At 28.1% G+C, this 19,088-nt stretch overlaps 1 protein-coding gene across 2 annotated transcripts in view; it reads right to left on the bottom strand.

Annotated features, from left to right (window-relative positions):
• The window catches only part of LOC107452396 (uncharacterized), a 42,628-nt gene extending 29,750 nt beyond the window's left edge, over positions 1-12,878 (bottom strand). Inside the window, exons 1-4 of one of the 2 annotated variants that reach the window (XM_016068859.5) lie at positions 12,381-12,878; positions 11,025-11,190; positions 9,122-9,226; positions 721-825 (exon numbers count right to left, since the gene is read on the bottom strand). In XM_016068859.5, the coding sequence (XP_015924345.2) occupies positions 721-825; positions 9,122-9,226; positions 11,025-11,190; positions 12,381-12,386 (382 nt within the window). In that variant the 5' untranslated portion in view covers positions 12,387-12,878. The remainder of the gene's footprint in view (positions 1-720; positions 826-9,121; positions 9,227-11,024; positions 11,191-12,380) is intronic. The other variant, XM_016068860.5, reaches the window with a different exon arrangement.
• Positions 12,879-19,088: the final 6,210 nt, after the last annotated feature.

The following is a 19,088-nucleotide window of genomic DNA, read 5'->3' as shown; positions in this document are numbered from 1 at the left end:
AATATTTGGTATTTAGCCTATACTGCTCAATGCAGAATATTCATTTCGGACGAATAATGGAAACAAAATCACTCACATTTTTAATAATTTCAATTGACATATTTTAAATAACACAATTTAGTTATGTATCACTTTTAATGTGTTATGCACTAAGTAAATTTAAATAATTCTTAAATGTATAATATTTTATTTAAAAAATTGCCTGAAATTAATTTTTATTTACATAATGCTCAATTAATTTTATGAATAAATATAAATTGATCATTTATTTATTTACAAAATAATATATCATTTAATATCAATAAGAATGTGCACATGATGTTTGCAACATCAGAAATATTTTCTTAGAATACTACATTTGGAATTTAAACTTAGGGAAATTGGAAAACTTAGTTCATTTTGAACAGTCTTTCGTTTTCTTCTTCTCTCGGGAAGGGTTTATTCGATTAACAAAACAATAATGAAGATAAACAAATTTGTAAAGAGTGCAATTAAAAGATAAATTATTTCGTGAATGGTCCGTTTTTACGGAAAGATATTTTGCAAAGGGTTCGTTAAAGGACCAAAATTTCTTCTAAAAAGACCCCTGTTCTGCTTCAATAAAAATATAGGAAAAAAAATTGTTATCTGTAACTCAAAAGTTTAATATTGTTAGGTACCAATGTTCTTACAGTAAGAAAGAATTTAGGTAAAAAAGAAAAGGTTATAAAATAGAATTACCATCTTTAGCAGTTTTGTCATTGCAATTATTATTCCCAAGTTTATCTTTATGTGGATTTCCAAATGTTTTTCCTTTATCTCCATTTAAAGTTATATAGGATTTTCCTGCAAAGATAAATTTTTCTTTAAAAAAAAAAGAGAAGTTTCTGATTTTAAAGGCAAAATGGAAATGTGCTTATTCTAGACAGGGTTTGCAAAGCAGGCCACCATGTTTGCCCTTTGAACAAAAGATTTCTGCTCTGTTTAGCCTTCAAACCTGATTATGTACCACTCTAATTTATGAAAAAATTTATTTGGCTATCATTAATTTTTAATAGTTTTCCCATGGTTCTTTAAATTTCAAAATACATTTAATACGTTATTATAATTTGCGAATTTTGAACTTGAGCTGTTGTTTTTTAGAAGCATTCAATTCGAGACAATTCCATTTTAATTAATTCGCTGTTATGGCTTGAAAATCTCATCTTTAAGTAATAATTTTTTTAACAAACATTTTCAATGGAGTAAAATTTTTTCACTTACTGCATTGCTGAGTTTTTTTTTTCTGTTTAAATATCTACAACACATTTGAATTCTGATTTTTTGGGAAAAGAGGTTTAGCTGATCTAGATCTTAGTGTTGTTGATATTACAATTACTAACCGGTTTTTCATTCACTTCAACACCGTTTTCAAAATCCCAATATTTTTAATAAGTTATTATTACGACATGCAACATTTTTGAAATTCAAGAATTATGCTCATTTAAAACTAATTTATAGAATGTGAGAATTTAAGCAAGGAATTATTTTTAATTTAAACTATAATTAAAAAAAAAAAAAAGGATTTTTTAAAGATAAAATTAAAACTTTGAATGTTTTTTGGGGTCTTTAGTTAAGCAAATATTTGTAACAATGTCTTTTCCAGTTTCTAGTGCCTTGTTTTTTTAAAGGCCTAGAATGAACACTGTTTCTCCAAAAAATCAGACTTTAGAAGATAGAGAAAATTGAACATTAATACAGTACAGGGGTAGCAGCAAAGTTTTTTTTAAAATTATAGGAACTTTTTTCAAAAAATTTTAGGTAAATTTTAGGGGTAATATATGATTTTGCTAGGATAAAAACAGATCACACGGTAGTTTATTACATAACAGAAGATTATTACAATTACTTTATTATTACCCTTTACCTTACTTTATTAAGAAAAATTATTGTGTGATATTATTAGATTTCAAATCAGCAATTTATATTAGAAGTTAGAGAAAAACAAATTAATCAGGATCATTTTTCTAAAATATTCTTGATATGATTTGTGAGATTCTTTTACTGCCCACAATAGTGTTGTGGTGATATTCAACACTCCTCCATAATTTCGAATGGTATCTTTGATTAGTCTAAGAGACATAATAGTATTCTCATGGTGACTCACATTAAGCATTGCTTTATTTATCGAAAAACCTCTCTCAGGATCAGAATTCCCATGTGGCAAAATTAAAACAGTTTTAATTAATGTAGTTAAATTCTTATATTTTAGATTATTGCTTTTTTATTTATATTTAGCCTATAACTCTAATTTTTTAGGAACACCAACAAAATTTTATCAGATTTTTAGGAATTTTAGGGTTTGCACATACTTTTAGGAATTTTATGAATTTTAGGGGGAATGCGACCCCTGACAGTAAGCAACTCCAATGAAAATTATTGTATATAACTATTAATATAGATATTCCACGAAAAAAATTAGATGGTTGGGTAGGATACAGTTGGAATTCGACATACAACCATCTTTACTTGGAAATCTCATTAACTCGCAGAGAAAATATGAAAAACTGGTAAACTGAAGTATTAGTTTTCATTCCATATTTCAGATTTAGTTTTCTCATTACAACAAGCAACTTTTTTGCACAAAAGTATTTCGAAATTCAAATATTTACTTTTTTCACCCCACTTTATTATTTGTAATTAATGGTAAATACGTAATTTATTCTTCTCAATCAATGTATACAAAAATATTGCATACAGTTAACATTTGACCTGCCTTTTCTTAAAAAATTCTTTTACTTGCGTTAAAAATGCAGTCCAGTATCCTTATATCAACTCATACAACGGATATTTTTACAGAACGAATAGGAAAAATATTGCCTTAACTTTAAATGCACCGTAATTTGGTAGAGATAACACCGAAAGCATAAAATTTGATCAAAAAGCTTCCCCATCGGCATCGGATATGCCGCACAAAATTTTACCGTGTGAACGATCAAGGAGTTAACGCATCTGCTTTAAATTATAAGCTATACATAAAATCATTAAATATACAATAAATTAATATATGCAGTCTTACTTCAAAGCAGATATTCTGAGAATCAATAATTTTCATAAAAATGTTTCAAATGCAGCACAATCGTCATTACGTAAACGAATATCAATTTAAAATACTTTAATTTCATGTAAATAATGTGCTTAAGATTTATAATAAAGATAAGGCATCAAAATACAATAAATGGATTAAAAGAATTTTACAAGGTGCAAAATTATACCTAAGAGAACAATCGCCCCACGCCGATTTATCGTAATTTGATTTGAAATTCCTAAATATTATTAAATAAAATTATTAAAGAAAAAAATCCTTACAATAATTAAAAAAAATATTAATAATAATTAAATGAAATAAAACTTGTTTTGAGCAAAATTATACTACAAAACAATCAGGAGCATTCTTTTTTACTAATTTCAAATTTCTAAAAGGCTAGGCTGCCCTATTCAATACGCAGCGCATGCCAAAATTTGTAAGTTTTAAATCATAAATGCTGCAGTGTTTCTCCACAAAATTAAGGTATAAAAATGAAATCAGCCCAGTTAATTATCAAAGGCTAGGAATTTCTTTATACAAAGGATGCACTTCTTATTGTCCTGCTTAGGTCACTAAATCATACTCTTAATTAGTCTGTTACGGATGAAATATTCAGGGTATCTGCATGATTTTAGATTTTTAAATTCATGACTTTTCCATGACTAATTCCAAGAATTTTTCATGACTTAACGAAGTTACTATTTTCTCCGATAAAAACGCAGCAAATAAATTAAAAAAGCATTATAATAACATTAATTGAAATGATAGGTATAACCAAAACTGCTATACTCTGCATCTTCTTATTTATAGATTTTAAATTTAAAAAACAGAGTAAAGAAAGAGTTGAAACCAGGGTTGGGGTTTTGGACGTCCTAAACTGGTTTTGGACAGGACACTTGGGTTTTACTGTCTTAAACTGGGTAAAACTGTCCTAAACTGGGTTAAACTGTCTTAAAGTGTCCAAAACCTTGAACTTTGGTAAAAATTCTATAGGTGTAACCATTGTACACATAATAATTACATGTATCAATAAATATATTTTATATTTTTTATACAATTTACTATAACTTATTAAAAGAAAATATAAAAGGAAAATGTTTATAATTTTTGAAGCTCCATAATTTATTGAACAACAAAAGTGAATATCTAATCCTTTAAATATAAATATGCTTTTAATACTGATAAATAATATTTTAGCATAAGGATAAATATGGCAATATTAAAAAATAATAATTTTTCTTAAAAAAAAAAAAAATACTAAATTTGTTCAAAAATTAACCTTTTATTTTTCACAATATTTTTTAAAAAAAATATTATAATTTCTGCATCACAGGATGATAAAAAAGACATCTATTTTAAAAAAAATTGTTTTTAAATATAAATATATTAGTTTAAATTGAAAATATAAAGTAACTGAAAAATGTATTAACAGTTTTGAAGGGCATAACATCAGTTTCAGTTACTGACACTGGTGATGTATCACCACTATGCTAAAAGAATTGAACATGAATGAAATAAAGTATTCTTGAATAGTACTACAGATAAATAAACCTGTTTATGACGAACCAAGCACTTGGACCCTAATATTTTAACCTGTATGGCAAGGCCAAACTTCAGTTATGTACTATTGAATGAGAGGACCAATTGAATTTGATTACTGATTAATCTTCCTTTGTTTAAATTGAAGAGTCAAACAATATTAATAAAACATTTTACTTTTAAAAACAAATATTCTCTAGTATATCTAATTATCAATATGTTATTACAGTAGAACTCCAATTATCCGAAACAATTGGGACCGGACCCCATTCGGATAATCAAAAATTCGGATAATTGGAATTTTTTTAAAAAAAATGCTTATTTTAAATAATTACTGTATGTATAGTGGAAATGAGGGAAAAGAACTGTTTTTAAGGAAAGAGATCTTTTTATGAATAATGTGTACATACCTTGCAGTAAATGAAAGTTATTACATGCTGAACATCTCAGTTAAAGTAAGCTGTTTAACTGTCTTCACCCGGTTCGGGCAGCTAAGTCGCACATTCGGTTGACAGTGAGAAGTTGCAAATAGTCACACTCGGGTTGGTGCTCCATCCACTTCAATGCAGTTTCAAGGCCAGCAAATGCTTCACTTGCTGACGGCCCTGTGTCTTCCTCAATTTCAGCATTAGGGTCATCTTCTTCATCGACACTTTCCTCCATCACATTTTCAATAAATTCATCATCATTTAAAATTTGAAATCCACAGTCTGATAAATCACACGCCATCCACTCTCCTATATCTTCAGCACTGACATCTGAACATCCAGGAATTTTCAAAAATATGTTTCTGAATTCCTCAAGAGATACGGCATCCTCATCTTCTGTCTCTTCCCTTTTTTTTTTCTCGTTAACTTCTTTTTTCCCCCTTTTCTCTTTTTCCTTCCCTTCTTTAGTTGATACGCCTTTTAACTTGTTCCATGCACGTCTTAATGAGGCATCTTTAACCAAATTCCAAGCCTCCGCAACCATGTACCAATCTTTCAAATATATCTTTTTGTGGTTATCCAACACACCTTCTTCATCCTTTCCCTCTACTAAAAGCTTCCTTAAAAGTTGTCTTCGGTAAAGATGCTTCATTGTTTCAATAACAGATTGGTCCATTGGTTGCAACAAGCTTGTTACGTTTGGTGGCAAAAAGATTGTTTTAAATTGGCCATTTCCTCTTTCCAACAATTCTTCTGTAGATTAGTTGGTGCATTATCAACAATCAAAAGCACAGGACTTCATTCTTTTCCAAGAGAATTTTGGCGTTTTTTCACTTCAGGAATGAATCGTACTACTCTGTAAACAGTGCTGCAGTCATCCTAGCTTTGCATTGGTTTTTATAAAATAGGGGAAGTTTTTTGACATTTTGACTCTAGCATTCACATTTCTTTGTCAACAAACAACATTCCTAAGATAACATTCCACAACTAACATCCTTATTCATACAGTCTCCCATGTGCTCTTTTGTGACTGGATTCCTCCTCCTTTGTTATTCCTTTTATTTATCTTTGTCCTATCCTGTAAACTTTCTCTGCGTAAATCTTTCCTTGGCTTTACTAACATTTTAGTTTATTCATATAAGAAAAGAAAAAAAAAAGAGAAACTTATCTTTTTACTGTATTTCCATAGGAATTCTGAAAGCGATTCGGATAGTTGGAGTTCAGATAATTGGAGTTCTACTGTAGTTCTATGTTTATTAAATATTGTTCAGATAAAATTGTGACATAATTTGAGTAAAAGGGTTCTGGACAGTTTAAGACAAAGGGGTTTTGGACAGGACGGTTTAAACCGTGGATTAATCCATTCCGTCCTAAACCTTGCCAACCCTGGTTGAAACAATAAAATAGTTGAAAAAAATACAAAAGCAAATAATTTTTTCTAAAGATACTTTTCTTGTTCATCTGAAAGGAAAGAAATACTCCTGATTTTTCTGTTCTCATTTCGAAAAAAAAAATTGGCCAATGACTGGTTTGCTTTAACTAGAATTTTAAATTGATAAAAATAAATAATAAAAATTCTTAAATCACAGAAAAGTTTAAAAGATAATTAGCTCTAGAAATGTTTTTTCTTTCATTTTTTGAAAGAACACCATATTTTTTAAAGAACACGATAAAATCATTTTATATTCAATTAAAATATGCCTGAGTGGTGATTTTGTTAGGAATTCAGATATTCGGAACAGGATGAAATCGGGGCGGGGGGGATTCCATTTTAAAAATTAGATTTTTCGGAGACCCGTGGTGCAAGTGGCAAAACCTGGTTTCGGAGCAACAAAAATGTAATTTTGGAGCAGCGAAACAAAGATTTGGAGCATATTTAATAAAAAGAATTAAAACAAGATTAATGAAATGATTTAAAAAAAATTACATAATTTTTAAATGCAAATACAATGAGTATTGAAGCTAAAGAAATTTTGCCAGAAGTAAATTATTATATTGTCCCTACACACATATTTAACAAATCTGTGATAATTGAAAATAATTATAATTGTTTTAAATCAAATCATTAAGAGATGAATTTTTGAATGACAAATCTGAAAGATTTTTTTTGCTGCTTTAAAAATTCTGAAAGCCCCTCTTCATACTTATTTAAAATCTTGCCTCTAAATATTATTAAGTTTTTTCCTTAAACAAAATAAGAGCACTGAACATTTTGAAAGCAATAACACAATAATAAAATGCAATAAGTAAAAAAAAATATTAGTAAAAGAAAGTAAAAAAGTAAAATAAATGTTTAAAAACAATATGCAATTTGTGGATGGTCCCTCAGATAAAAATTTACATATAAACACTCAATAAATTCTTATCTTTATTTAATTAAATGAATAAAAGGGAGATGGAAATCTTGAGGTTATGAAGTTTTGTGATTCTTGACTGCACTGAGGATCAACATGAAAACATGTACTTAGTGAATGGTCCCCAAGTTAATTCCAAGATCATGGGTACCATTCTATGAATGAAATAGAGCAAGAAGGCCATTAGTTTGCCATTAACGAAGATGATGGCACTTCAATAACGATGAAACTAAGAAGAGAAATAAAATTTTCTTTTGCTATTAAAATTTGACAACGTTTAGTTGGTCCCCGAAAAATTCGAGGGAAGTTTCGGCTCCATTTCAGAGAGTGAAAAATTAAACCTGAAATTGAGAATATCTTGCAAAATGCAAGAATCCTTCCCACTGAATCCAGAGCAACCCCCCACATGGCAGTAGCTTGGTTGTCGTAAAATTGCGGCTTGGCGATACCTAGGGGAAAATATCCCCTTTGGCGCAGATCAGCGCAATCTTCAATTCAGAGCATGTAGGCGCAGATCGGCAAGACAATTGGCGCAGATCGGCGCAGCACTTGCAACACTGGGAGACCTAAATTCATGACTTTCCATGAATTTTTTTAAAAAAAATAGCAATCATGACCTTTCATGACAAATTTTGCTCAATACTGAAATTCATGACTTTCCAGGTGTGCGGATACCCTGAATATATCTGCAGGAAATTAATCAGATCATAATTGAAATACAGTGTAACGTCCCATATCCAGACGTCCCTTTTCCGGAAGGGTCGATTTCCGGGACACTTTTTAACAATCAAAATAAACATCTATTCTTTCCCCCTCTCTTAAAAAAAAAAGTCTTTGGACACACGCTTTTTTCTTTTTCCAGCTTCTAGTGATTCATGCATTAAACCCATAAATCAACAGAAAGGGGAAGAGAAGACCTCCCAAGACCGTAAGCATAAGCAAGGCTCCTCCTCAGGAATGCAGGAAAGGGGGGAGATTTGTTTTCAAAAGAGCACAACTGAGTCCCCTCCCCCCTTCTTTCCCATGCAGCTGTAAAAGAGGCATTTCTTGGAACTATTTTATTAGAGTGTCAGGGGAAGAAGAAATACTCTGAAAAAGGGTAAACATATCAAATGTTAAAGTGGAGGGGGAGTCACTTTCAGTCACACAAGGAAAAAAAAAAGGGAACCCAATCAGCATGCAGCACCTTTATGCTTGATTGGGATGATGGGAGAGAAAATAAGAATTTGTCACTGCCCCACCCTCAACTTGAATAACAAGTAAGGAGGAAATTAATTTTCTTCTCCACCTACTCAGCTTAATGAATGACAGGAATTTCCCCTTCTCGCTTGATTCCTTCTAGTTCAAAATGGTGGAGAGAGCAATTAATGTTTTCTTAACTGTCAATTTTTTGTTTCGTTTTCTATATTTTAAGCAATAATTATTATTTTCTAATATTTTGTTTTTGATTGATTAGATATCATTCTAATACTAAAACATTATTGCCCGAAAAATAATGTTTATTAATTTTTTGCTTCTTAGATTCAGATCGTTTATTTGATCATTTCAAGTTTTGTTCACCTTGGGGGTCTATTATACGGAAAAATCTAATATCCGGACTACCAAAAGTCCCACTGATTCCGGATACGCGACTTTCCACTGTAGTAGATATTATATTTTTGCACGTAAAATTATAAAAGAGCAAAGCTGTTTCAAAAACAAGTTGTTCATTAGTAGAAATGTGTTAAACTATGAAAAATTTAAAATCATCATACCATCTTCTACAACTTTGCCATTATAACTGCTTGTTCTGATCCTTTCCTCATTAGCTTTAACAAAAGATTGTTCTTTATTTCCATTTAAGGTAATATAGCCATTATCTGAAAAAATCAATAAATCAAAAAGTTTTAATGATACCCAAGATTTACAATGTGCGCAAAGAACGGGGAGAAAAGAAAAAGAAACAGTTACCTATTAACAGATTTGCAATTTTTCCACAGCATAAAATAATTTTTTCAATAAGTAAGATATTACACTTAAAAGCTCTGTACAAATTATAACCATAAAAAAAAAAAAAAAAGTTAAATAATTTTTTGTTCTTACTTTGTCGGTCAAATTTCTTTATTAATATATTTAATAGCACAATGGTCATTCAATGTTTAAAATATATTTGTATATTTATCTAATCATGTTACAAATACATATAAAAATTGAAATAATGACAAAAACCGAATTGCTGTTGACATTTAATGAATAAAAATATGAACTTTCAGTAGATCAGATAATGGTAAACAAGTAATGATTATTTTTTATTTTCCTGACTATTGTTTGTCAAATAGATACCTGATCTTAACCAAGTTAAGGTTAGAGTGAGAGATAGATAAAAAGACTAAAAATTTATGTAAGACAATACTATTTTTAAAAAGAAAAAACACAGATTAAGACATGCCACTTTCACTAATTTTTAATAAATCTCATTAATAAAATAGTTACCTTCTCAAAAGCAATATCAATAGTAAAAATTAAAAAAAAAAAAAGAGATAATTTTTTTTGTCAATCTTCCATAAACCAGTAACTATTTTTTTCAACACAAAACATAATAAAGTCCATAAAAAAAATATGCACCTAACAGAAAAGTGTCACATTTTTACAAACAAATTGGAACTTATCTTTTTATTGAGCGATATCTTCCCAAAGAATAATTCAATACACAAATTGAATTATATTTTGAACAAGGCTGCACATTCATTTTTAAATTTTACACAACTTAATAAGTTAGTTATGAAATATGTACTGTTTGTGTTTGTATTAAATATTTAATATAATATTTTTTTAAAACTTGATATTAGAAATACATTTTATGCAGTGTTTTCACTAGAGCGAGAATCCCCCTTATTTCTCGCATTCAAAAATGAATAACGCGAGATTACACACTCTATTAATCAATTTCAAAATGCGCGAATCTAGCGAGTTTTGGAAAAAATTTCGTCTTCTGCCATTTTGAATAAAATCCGTTTCACTTTTCTACCTTGATCTTTTATTATTTTCAACATCAATCCTTGTTATCTAGCTTCCCTATTTACCAGTATTGTTCAGAACCGGTGCGAACAGCAGAACACATTTCTCTGCAACTACGTGTTCACCGAAGGTAAGATTTCTTCATGTAAGACGTTCAGATTTTTTCAATGCTACAAATTTACTTAGTGATTCCGAATTGTTCAACATCTGTTGCAAGGTCATTTAGCACTCAAAACCGAATTAAGACAAAATATCATAGACAAATGACTGATAAACATCTGAGCAACCTAATGAGAAAAGCTGACGAAAAAGTATATATAGAACATTTTCCATATGATGATGCAGCAAAAATATTCAATACTTTAAAAATTAGATTATAAAAATGTATTATAATTAATGAAATATTTTTTTCCAAGTCTATTCGTGTTTTTTTTTTAATTTTTGGAAATCTCACTTAACTTTTTGAAATCTCACCCTGTTTCTGAGCAAGGGCGGGAAATTCTCTCTCATTATTCTGTCTTGAAATATATATACTTCTTTTACAAAAATTTAAATTGTGCTAAATATTTTTACAAAAATAGAGTCACCAAGGCAGAAATACTGAATCACTGTAACATACAACTAGAGATCTAGGAGACACTCACAACTTGGTATACTTACTTAAAGAATTCTTGTTTTGATCAACAAGATGCTTCTGAAAATCTTTTGGAGTGAATATGGCAGTTAAACGTCCGTCAGAATCTGTTGATGACGTTATTTTATTCTCACTGGGACAAAAGTCTATGGCTCCAGCAGCAAGCAAAGATAGTCGTGAACTGACAGTAGTCTTAAAAAAATTAAGGATAAAAAATGCAATGAAAATATTGATAGGTACAAAAACATTTTTTAAAACCATTTAAAATTTAAACTAACACGTAATGGGGAGATAATTAAAACGTAATGGTTGTAACACTTTAGATATCCCAATTGCTGGCTGCTTATTTTTGAAAATTTAATTTTTTTAAATTATCATTTTACATTGTTGTGCATAATTTTGTATCGATTTACAAAATTAAAAACTCTTTAAAAAAGATTTTTGCAATAACAGGACCCTATTTGCACAAATTCATAAAAGCCGGACCCTGTTTGAAAGAATGTGACTTAACCTTTATTTTATATTCAAAAAATTACGAGTAATTTTTTCACAATTTTACAAAAACAGACCTTTCACAAAATGTCTGGACAGACCCCTGCTAATATAATTCAGGAATTGTCAGAATAAACGAGAAACTCTTACTTAATTAAATGAAGAATTTTTTTGAAAACTAAAAATAATGATTTATATGAGAATGTCCACACAACAAAGCAGAATTTTTATTACTATAAAACATGAAAGTCTCATTTCACCTAACATACAAACTGTTTCGATTAATCTACGGCACACTACAGTTTTTTGCATTAAGAATGGTCCTAGTCAGCAAAATTTGTGCAAACGAAAGCATATTAAAGCAGCTTCTACAAAATTTAAAAAAGTAGGTCAGTCTCTATTTTACTATTCTGTCAAACCTTATATATTTACCTTCTTGTCTGCTATTTTCAACATTATAACAGGCTTTAAATAATTTACCATTAAAATAACACACAAGAATCAAGGGATAATAAATAACAGAGTTCGGGAAATCTTTCAAAAATATGATCAGAAAATAAAGTTGTCACTCTACTAACTTGCTTCCAAATATATATTTAATAAGGCTTTTAAATGTTTGTGTATATTCATAAATTATTGCTAACAGTTTTTAATGCAATAGTCAATGGAAGTTAAATGCATAACTTTCAATTATAACTCCTCATTCATCTCAGAAAGTCAGTAGAATTAAAGAATATTTGCAAAAAATGCAGTTTTTTAACATCATAAATGCAGAAAGAAACCTTCAGCAGTATGAATGAATAAGTAAATGTATTATAGTAAAGAGGTAATATTGAAGAATAGTAAATACTAAAATCAACATAAGTTGTATAGAAACTTTTTTATCTTACTTCCATAAAAACAGAAGAAGTATGTAACCTTCCTATGAGACAATTGTAAAAAATTTCACGTGGTTCTGACCATATTCAATCTTTTACGCACAAGATCGTAAAACCAGTTCATAAAAACAATTAGAAAAAACCAACAGTGTTTTCTTTCGGAGATATTCAGTCAAATTAGAATAACAGAGTTTACACACTACACTAATTACGCACACTGACTGCACCGACTTTAGGGAAGTTACGACAGGCAGATTCGGACCTTTTTTTGCATCAAAATGACTTGTTTGTAGCTCGCATTGATTCAGATTTACTGCCTGATTTAATTGATTCTTAGCTTACTATACTTTTGAGAACAACTTTTTATAATTTAAGGGCTACTTTTGGATTAATTCGCACCATAAGCTTTCGTATATCTTGTAATTAAACCATTATTTTTGTCACCACGAGGTCTCCATTTTTTAATCGGCACAGAAGAAGACAGGATATTATTTCTGCCCGACCGTCCAGAGATACTTATTTTGGCCCTACTAACTTGATATAATTATTAGTCTCGTTTCCAGCTGTCTATTACTGTTCTTTCAAAATGCTAGTATTGTAAAATAAATGCAATTATAAGCTTACAGCCACATAAATATAAGCTAAAAGCTACAAATATTATTAGGAGTAAAGATATAAATACATTCAACTGTTGTCATGACAACACAACGCTGGAAGCATTTATAAGCTTTTCCTGTTTGTATAATTTTATTTAAAGACGGGATTTTCAGTCAAATATTAAGAATGAGTGGATTTCAAAGAAAGGTTTGATCATCATCATGTTACTTTCACATAGAAATTGTTTTTTATGAGTGTCTTGATTTGATTTAGATATTCGTATGACCCCTCTCTGATGTTCCTGTTTCTGAAACTAAAGTTAACTTAATTTTTGGCAGGTCACAATTTTGAAATATTTTAGTGCTGCGTCAGTTAAAATTTCCTAAATCAATAAAGTTATTATTTCGTCAAACTGTTTTGTGGGAAATAAACAAGAAATAAGCTTCTCACTTCAGAGAGCTTCAGAATAACATAGTCCAAATGGGATAAAGTTTGGAGAAAATTTCTACATCGGTACCTTTGCCAAAATAGTTCCTAGTTTTGGGTATAAGCACGAGAAAAAGATTAAAAAATCTGAAAAAGGAATCAACTGGAAGGGTTATAGTTTAATTAAAATTTAGAAAAATCGCGCTAGATAGAATTAGTAAACTAATTAAGCTGTTGTTTATGATTTCTACTCTTTCCTTGTATGATTATTATTACTAGTATTTTTTTACACGCACGATTAATGATACCTTATTTTACGATGCATTACTATGCAAATGGAGTTTTAGACAATAAGTCAGAATAAAAATTTTATGTCATATTAACACCATACTACTGAGCATATTTTGTAGTATTACTATCAAGTAACTTCATTAGTTTCAAACTTTTTTTTTTAAGTTGATACATTAAAAGTTCGAAAAAAATTTCGATGTTGAAATTTTTTTGTTTTATTACTCTCTCTTTGCTTGAGTGTGTATTTATACATGATAGTTTAAAAAAAAATTCAATTTCAGCGAACAATAAAGAGGAACATTGCTGAGAACATTACTCTGCCTCAACTTGAAAGTCAGACTGAAAAACCAGAATGGCATCAATGTTTAGAGCAGATTGTAACTGCCTCCAAACAAGTGAATCAAGAGACAGCTCAAGGTTATACTTTTAAAGTTTTTTTCCGTTTATGCCAGAATTAAAAAAAGCCTGTGCTTTCATTAAAAAATAAAATAAAAAAGAAACAACATTCGTGGGTTTAATTGGGATTTTATGGGCTTCTTAAGATAGTACTTAGTTAAAAAATTTTAGGGTCTACATTTTATTTTAATTTTAAAAGAGAACAATTTTTGTTACAAAGAAACCTTTAATGGCAAGATATTAAATTAAATAACAAATTAAAAAACTTTAAATTTAATGTAGTACCTTAATGTAATACTAGTATTAATAAAAGGTTCCTAATTTGATTCCTTTTGTAACCAGAGATAAATACATATTGTTAAAGAATAGTAATTATTAATAGAGGTAGGTTAATTGTTTTATTTTCTCTAATTTTTTTAAAAGATAAAATATTTTTTTCACCTTTTATGCTTTTAAATTACAGTTTTATGAATTCTTGTTAGACTAACTTATTACAGAATTACTGTTTATTTAATAATTTTCTTTACAGTTACTTGATTTGCTCTAAAAATCAAGTAGTGTTATATATATATATATATATATATATATATATATATATATATATATATATATATATATATATATATATATATATATATATATATATATATATATATATATATATATATATATATATATATATACAGTAGTCTTATATATATATATATATATATATATATATATATATATATATATATATATATATATATATACAGTAGTCTTATATATATATATATATATATATGTTCAAAATGAAGAATAAAACAAAAAAATAATAGACAAATGAAAAAAAAGGGGGGGGGGCGAATAATAAGTAAAAAAATAACAAACAACAGTTTAATAATAATAAAAAAAAAAAAAAAAAAAAAAAAAGGTGAAATTTTATTTAAAAAACCGAAAAAAAAGATATAATCTTTTCTTCAGTCCACACAATTATATCTGCAAAACAGAGTGCTTTCTGATATTGTATCAATAAAGCAGAAGCAAAATATATTAATACAATAGTGTGAGGAGCACTCAAAATTTTTTTTATAAAAATAACAACAAATAAAATAGATCACAAAAAGTAAAAGTAAGTAACATGTAAAAACAGAAAATAAAATAAAATAAAAAGAAAAAAACGTTAAAAAGGGGGGACTATAAAGCGAGTAGCAAAATCAGATCAACTTACTTGGGCAAAAATTTTTTCAAGAATGATTTAAAAATGTTTTCGCAGAAAGATTGCCAGATTGCAAAATATGAAAACAAAAGATGAAAACAAAAGCGCAAATTGAGTGTAACAAGAGGGTTTTAAAGTGTCGTTCTTACTGCACTGCTGAAGTGATTTGTTATTCTGAGCTTTGATTTGTTAGTTACCAAGGATGGGCCCGAAATGGATGTGCGCAAGGTAATAATATACTGGATAATTTTAGAAATTGATCATAAATAGTTTTAGAAGATAGATATTTATTTAAGAAAACATATAAAATAGAAAAGAGAAACATAAATTGCCTGTTTTTACAAATAATTTTAGCCGCGGATTTGCACGACATGGATTAGCACATAGAAAAATTATTTAAATTATCAACAAAAATTCTTTTTTTTTAATAGATAATTTTAACACGGATTTGCCCGAAATGGATTTGCACATGGAAAAATTAACGAAGAAAAAATTTTTTTTAGTAGATAATTTTAGCCACGTATTTGCCCGAAATGGATTTGCACATGGGAAAATTTCATAAATTAACAAAGAAATTTTTAGCAAACAATTTTACCCACGGATTTGCCCAAAATGGATTTGCACATGGAAAAACTGTATAGATTAACAAAGGAAATTTTTTAGTAAAGGAATTTTTAGTAAATAATTCTAACCACGGATTTGCCCGAAATGGATTTGCACATTGAAAAATTATACAAATTAACAAAGAAATTATTTAGTAAATAATTTTGGCTATGGATTTACCTGAAATGGATTTGCATATGGGAAAGTTATAAAAATTAACAAAAAAAGAAATTTTTAGTAAAAATTTCCACAAAAATATACGATTAATTCAATGATTTTATATAAAATTTTATTACTTTAGTTGGGTATCCATTGCTTTTTATCAAATTTTGAAAGAGTTTATCGATTTGTTTTTTGGATAAATAAATCTTACTACATATTCTTTTAATTCTGTTCATTTCATTAAAAGTGGTATTTAAATAGATGCTCCCAGAAACATTAGAATTCCAAGTAACTACTTTATTAATATTAAAATTAAAATAATTTCTTTTATCGTATAAATCAACAAAGCAGATATTTTCAACCTTCATAATACCCAAATCCAAAACATTGAAATTAATATTACCATCATGATTACGAAGTAAGATCAATTCCTCAGAGTATATATTACTCAATAAAATAGTAAAATCTTGGAAATTAAAGATAATTAAGTCATCAATATATCTAAAAACAAATTTAATACTAAGAGTTTAATTTTTTTCATAATAAGGCAAAAATAAGTTAGCTAAAAGAGATGAATAATTAGATCCTTGTGGTATTCCATTAATTTGAAGAAAAATATCCTTTCCATTGTAAAGATAATTACTAAAAAGAAACTTATTGTTTTTCTTAACTTTCTTCGTGTTTTCTTGTATTTATTTATTTATTTATTATATATATATATATATATATATATATATATATATATATATATATATATATATATATATATATATATATATATATATATATATATATATATATATATATATATATATATACACAAATTAACATGAAAAACATGAATAAAATAAAAATAAAAAACTAAATGGTAGAGAAACAAGAATGGTATAAGCAAATAGTCGTTGTCAAGACACATCTAATTGCCATAAATAATGCGATATTTCTGAATAAAGAATAATTATCCTAAGATAAAAATTATTCTTTATATGTGTCGATATCGCAAAAAACCTTATTTTGAAAAAAATCATGAAATAAAAGAAAAATGTAATAGGAAATCAAACTTACCGGCGTGAATTAAAACGCGGTTTAGGTTTAAAAGTACAATAATAAAACAGTTAACAAAAATCGCGAAGATGTAAAATATTGCTTATAGCTTGAATCGAATATAATAAAATTTAAAAAAAACATTTGATCGAAGAAGAAGAAAAAAAATGTTTAGGTAAAATATTAGTGCTGCCATCTATGAGAAACAATTAGTAAAAAGGTAATAAAATTGAAATAATAATAAAAATGTTTAACGGATTGAATAAATTAGCAGTCTTAAAAAAACAAAAAATAAATAAATAAAAAAAAAATATAAATAAATAAATAAATAAATAAAAAAATAAAAATAAAAAAAATTAAAAAAATCATTAATAGGGAAATTAATTTAAAAGTCAGTCTGTCAGGATAGAAAGCCGTTTATAGACCCATCCTTCATTCATAATTTTACAGAATACACATATCCATCTTTCATAGGGTGACTTATTTAAAAATCAGAGCCTGCATACAGGAATAGAAAACCGTTTATAGGTTTTATTCTTCATTCATACAACCTTACATAATTTTAAAGTATACACGTATCACCTGCATTTATCTGGGGTGGTTCTTTACGAACCAGAGCCCATTCCACTTATACAAAAATAAAAAATAATTAAATAAATAAATAAATAAATAAACTGTTTATTATACTGGACAATTAAAATTAAATTAATTTTAAGAGGCTACAAATATTAAAAAGTAACTAAAAAATATTTAACTAATCCAGTATAAAAGGTCATACATCCAAACTATTCCGTCCAGTGGCTTTAGGAATAGTTTATCATAGTTATATATATATATATATATATATATATATATATATATATATATATATATATAGATTGATATATATATACAGGGTGATTTTGGAAAGAAGGGCAAACTTTTAAGAAATGATAGTACACACCCAAGTCAACAATTTTTATCAAAGAATGCATGATCGAAAACAAAACGCAAAACCGCTAGAGGGCGTCAAAGTTTATGTTCTTATATGAGGCAAAAATACACAAAGAACGATGAAGTTAAGTTATAAAAGCAATAAGTGTTCAAAAACAGTGACCGGCAGCGACTATGCTGCTATGCACGCAGTACAACGGCGAAGAAAAAGATAGGGCATATCACGAACTTTCCCTGCAGCCGCCGAAATCTTGGCGACAAGTAGCGCAGCGCAGTAACTCGCAACAGGAATGGAGCTTTCACGTTTGCATCAAACAACTTTCCAAATGCGCCAGCACCTTAGCGTTTTGTTTTCGACCATGCACTCTCTGATAAAAATTTTTGCTTGGGTGTGTACTATCATTTCCTAAAATTTTGCCCATCTTTTTAGAATCACCCTATATATATATATATATATATATATATATATATATATATATAGCATAATAAACAAATACAAAAAAAAAAACACGAAGAATATTAAGAAAGACAATAAGTTTTTCTTGCGGATATAATCGTGTGAGCTGATGAAAAGATTATATCTTTTATTTTCCGGTTTTTTATGATTTTTTTTTCTTTTTTTCTCGGTTTCTTCTTATTTTTCTTTTTACCCCTTTTTTCATTGTTCTATAATTTTTTCCATGTTTTCTCTACATTTTGAACTGTATTTATTGAACCTGTTTGAACCTGTATTTATTGTTTTTTCTTTTTAAAAAAACCCTATCTGAACAGTCTCTCAAATGTATGCATAAATATGTGCTCTCACAAACATGTGCAGTTTTTAAAATGTTTAGTTACAGCACTGTATGCAAGAATGTAGGAGAGAGGGAGCTAATATGAAAAGGCTCTACTATTTATTGATTAATTTTTTTCTAAAATCTGCTTTTTAAATTTTGGTAGTTAGTGTTGTGGTAGTACACTTAATTATTCAGTAACAGTTTATAAATGAAGGTTATTAAAGGGCTTTTCAATTGATATACGCACATTAATATTTCACATAAATGCAGAAATTTAGGATCTGCTGTGGTAGT

This window comes from Parasteatoda tepidariorum, chromosome 8 (genome assembly GCF_982258835.1).
Source record: "Parasteatoda tepidariorum strain Cologne lab strain chromosome 8, Ptep-v5.0, whole genome shotgun sequence".
NCBI classification, from domain to species: domain Eukaryota; kingdom Metazoa; phylum Arthropoda; class Arachnida; order Araneae; family Theridiidae; genus Parasteatoda; species Parasteatoda tepidariorum.
The sequence above is the reverse complement of the archived record's forward strand: the minus strand, read 5'-3'. Positions and strand labels throughout refer to the sequence as shown.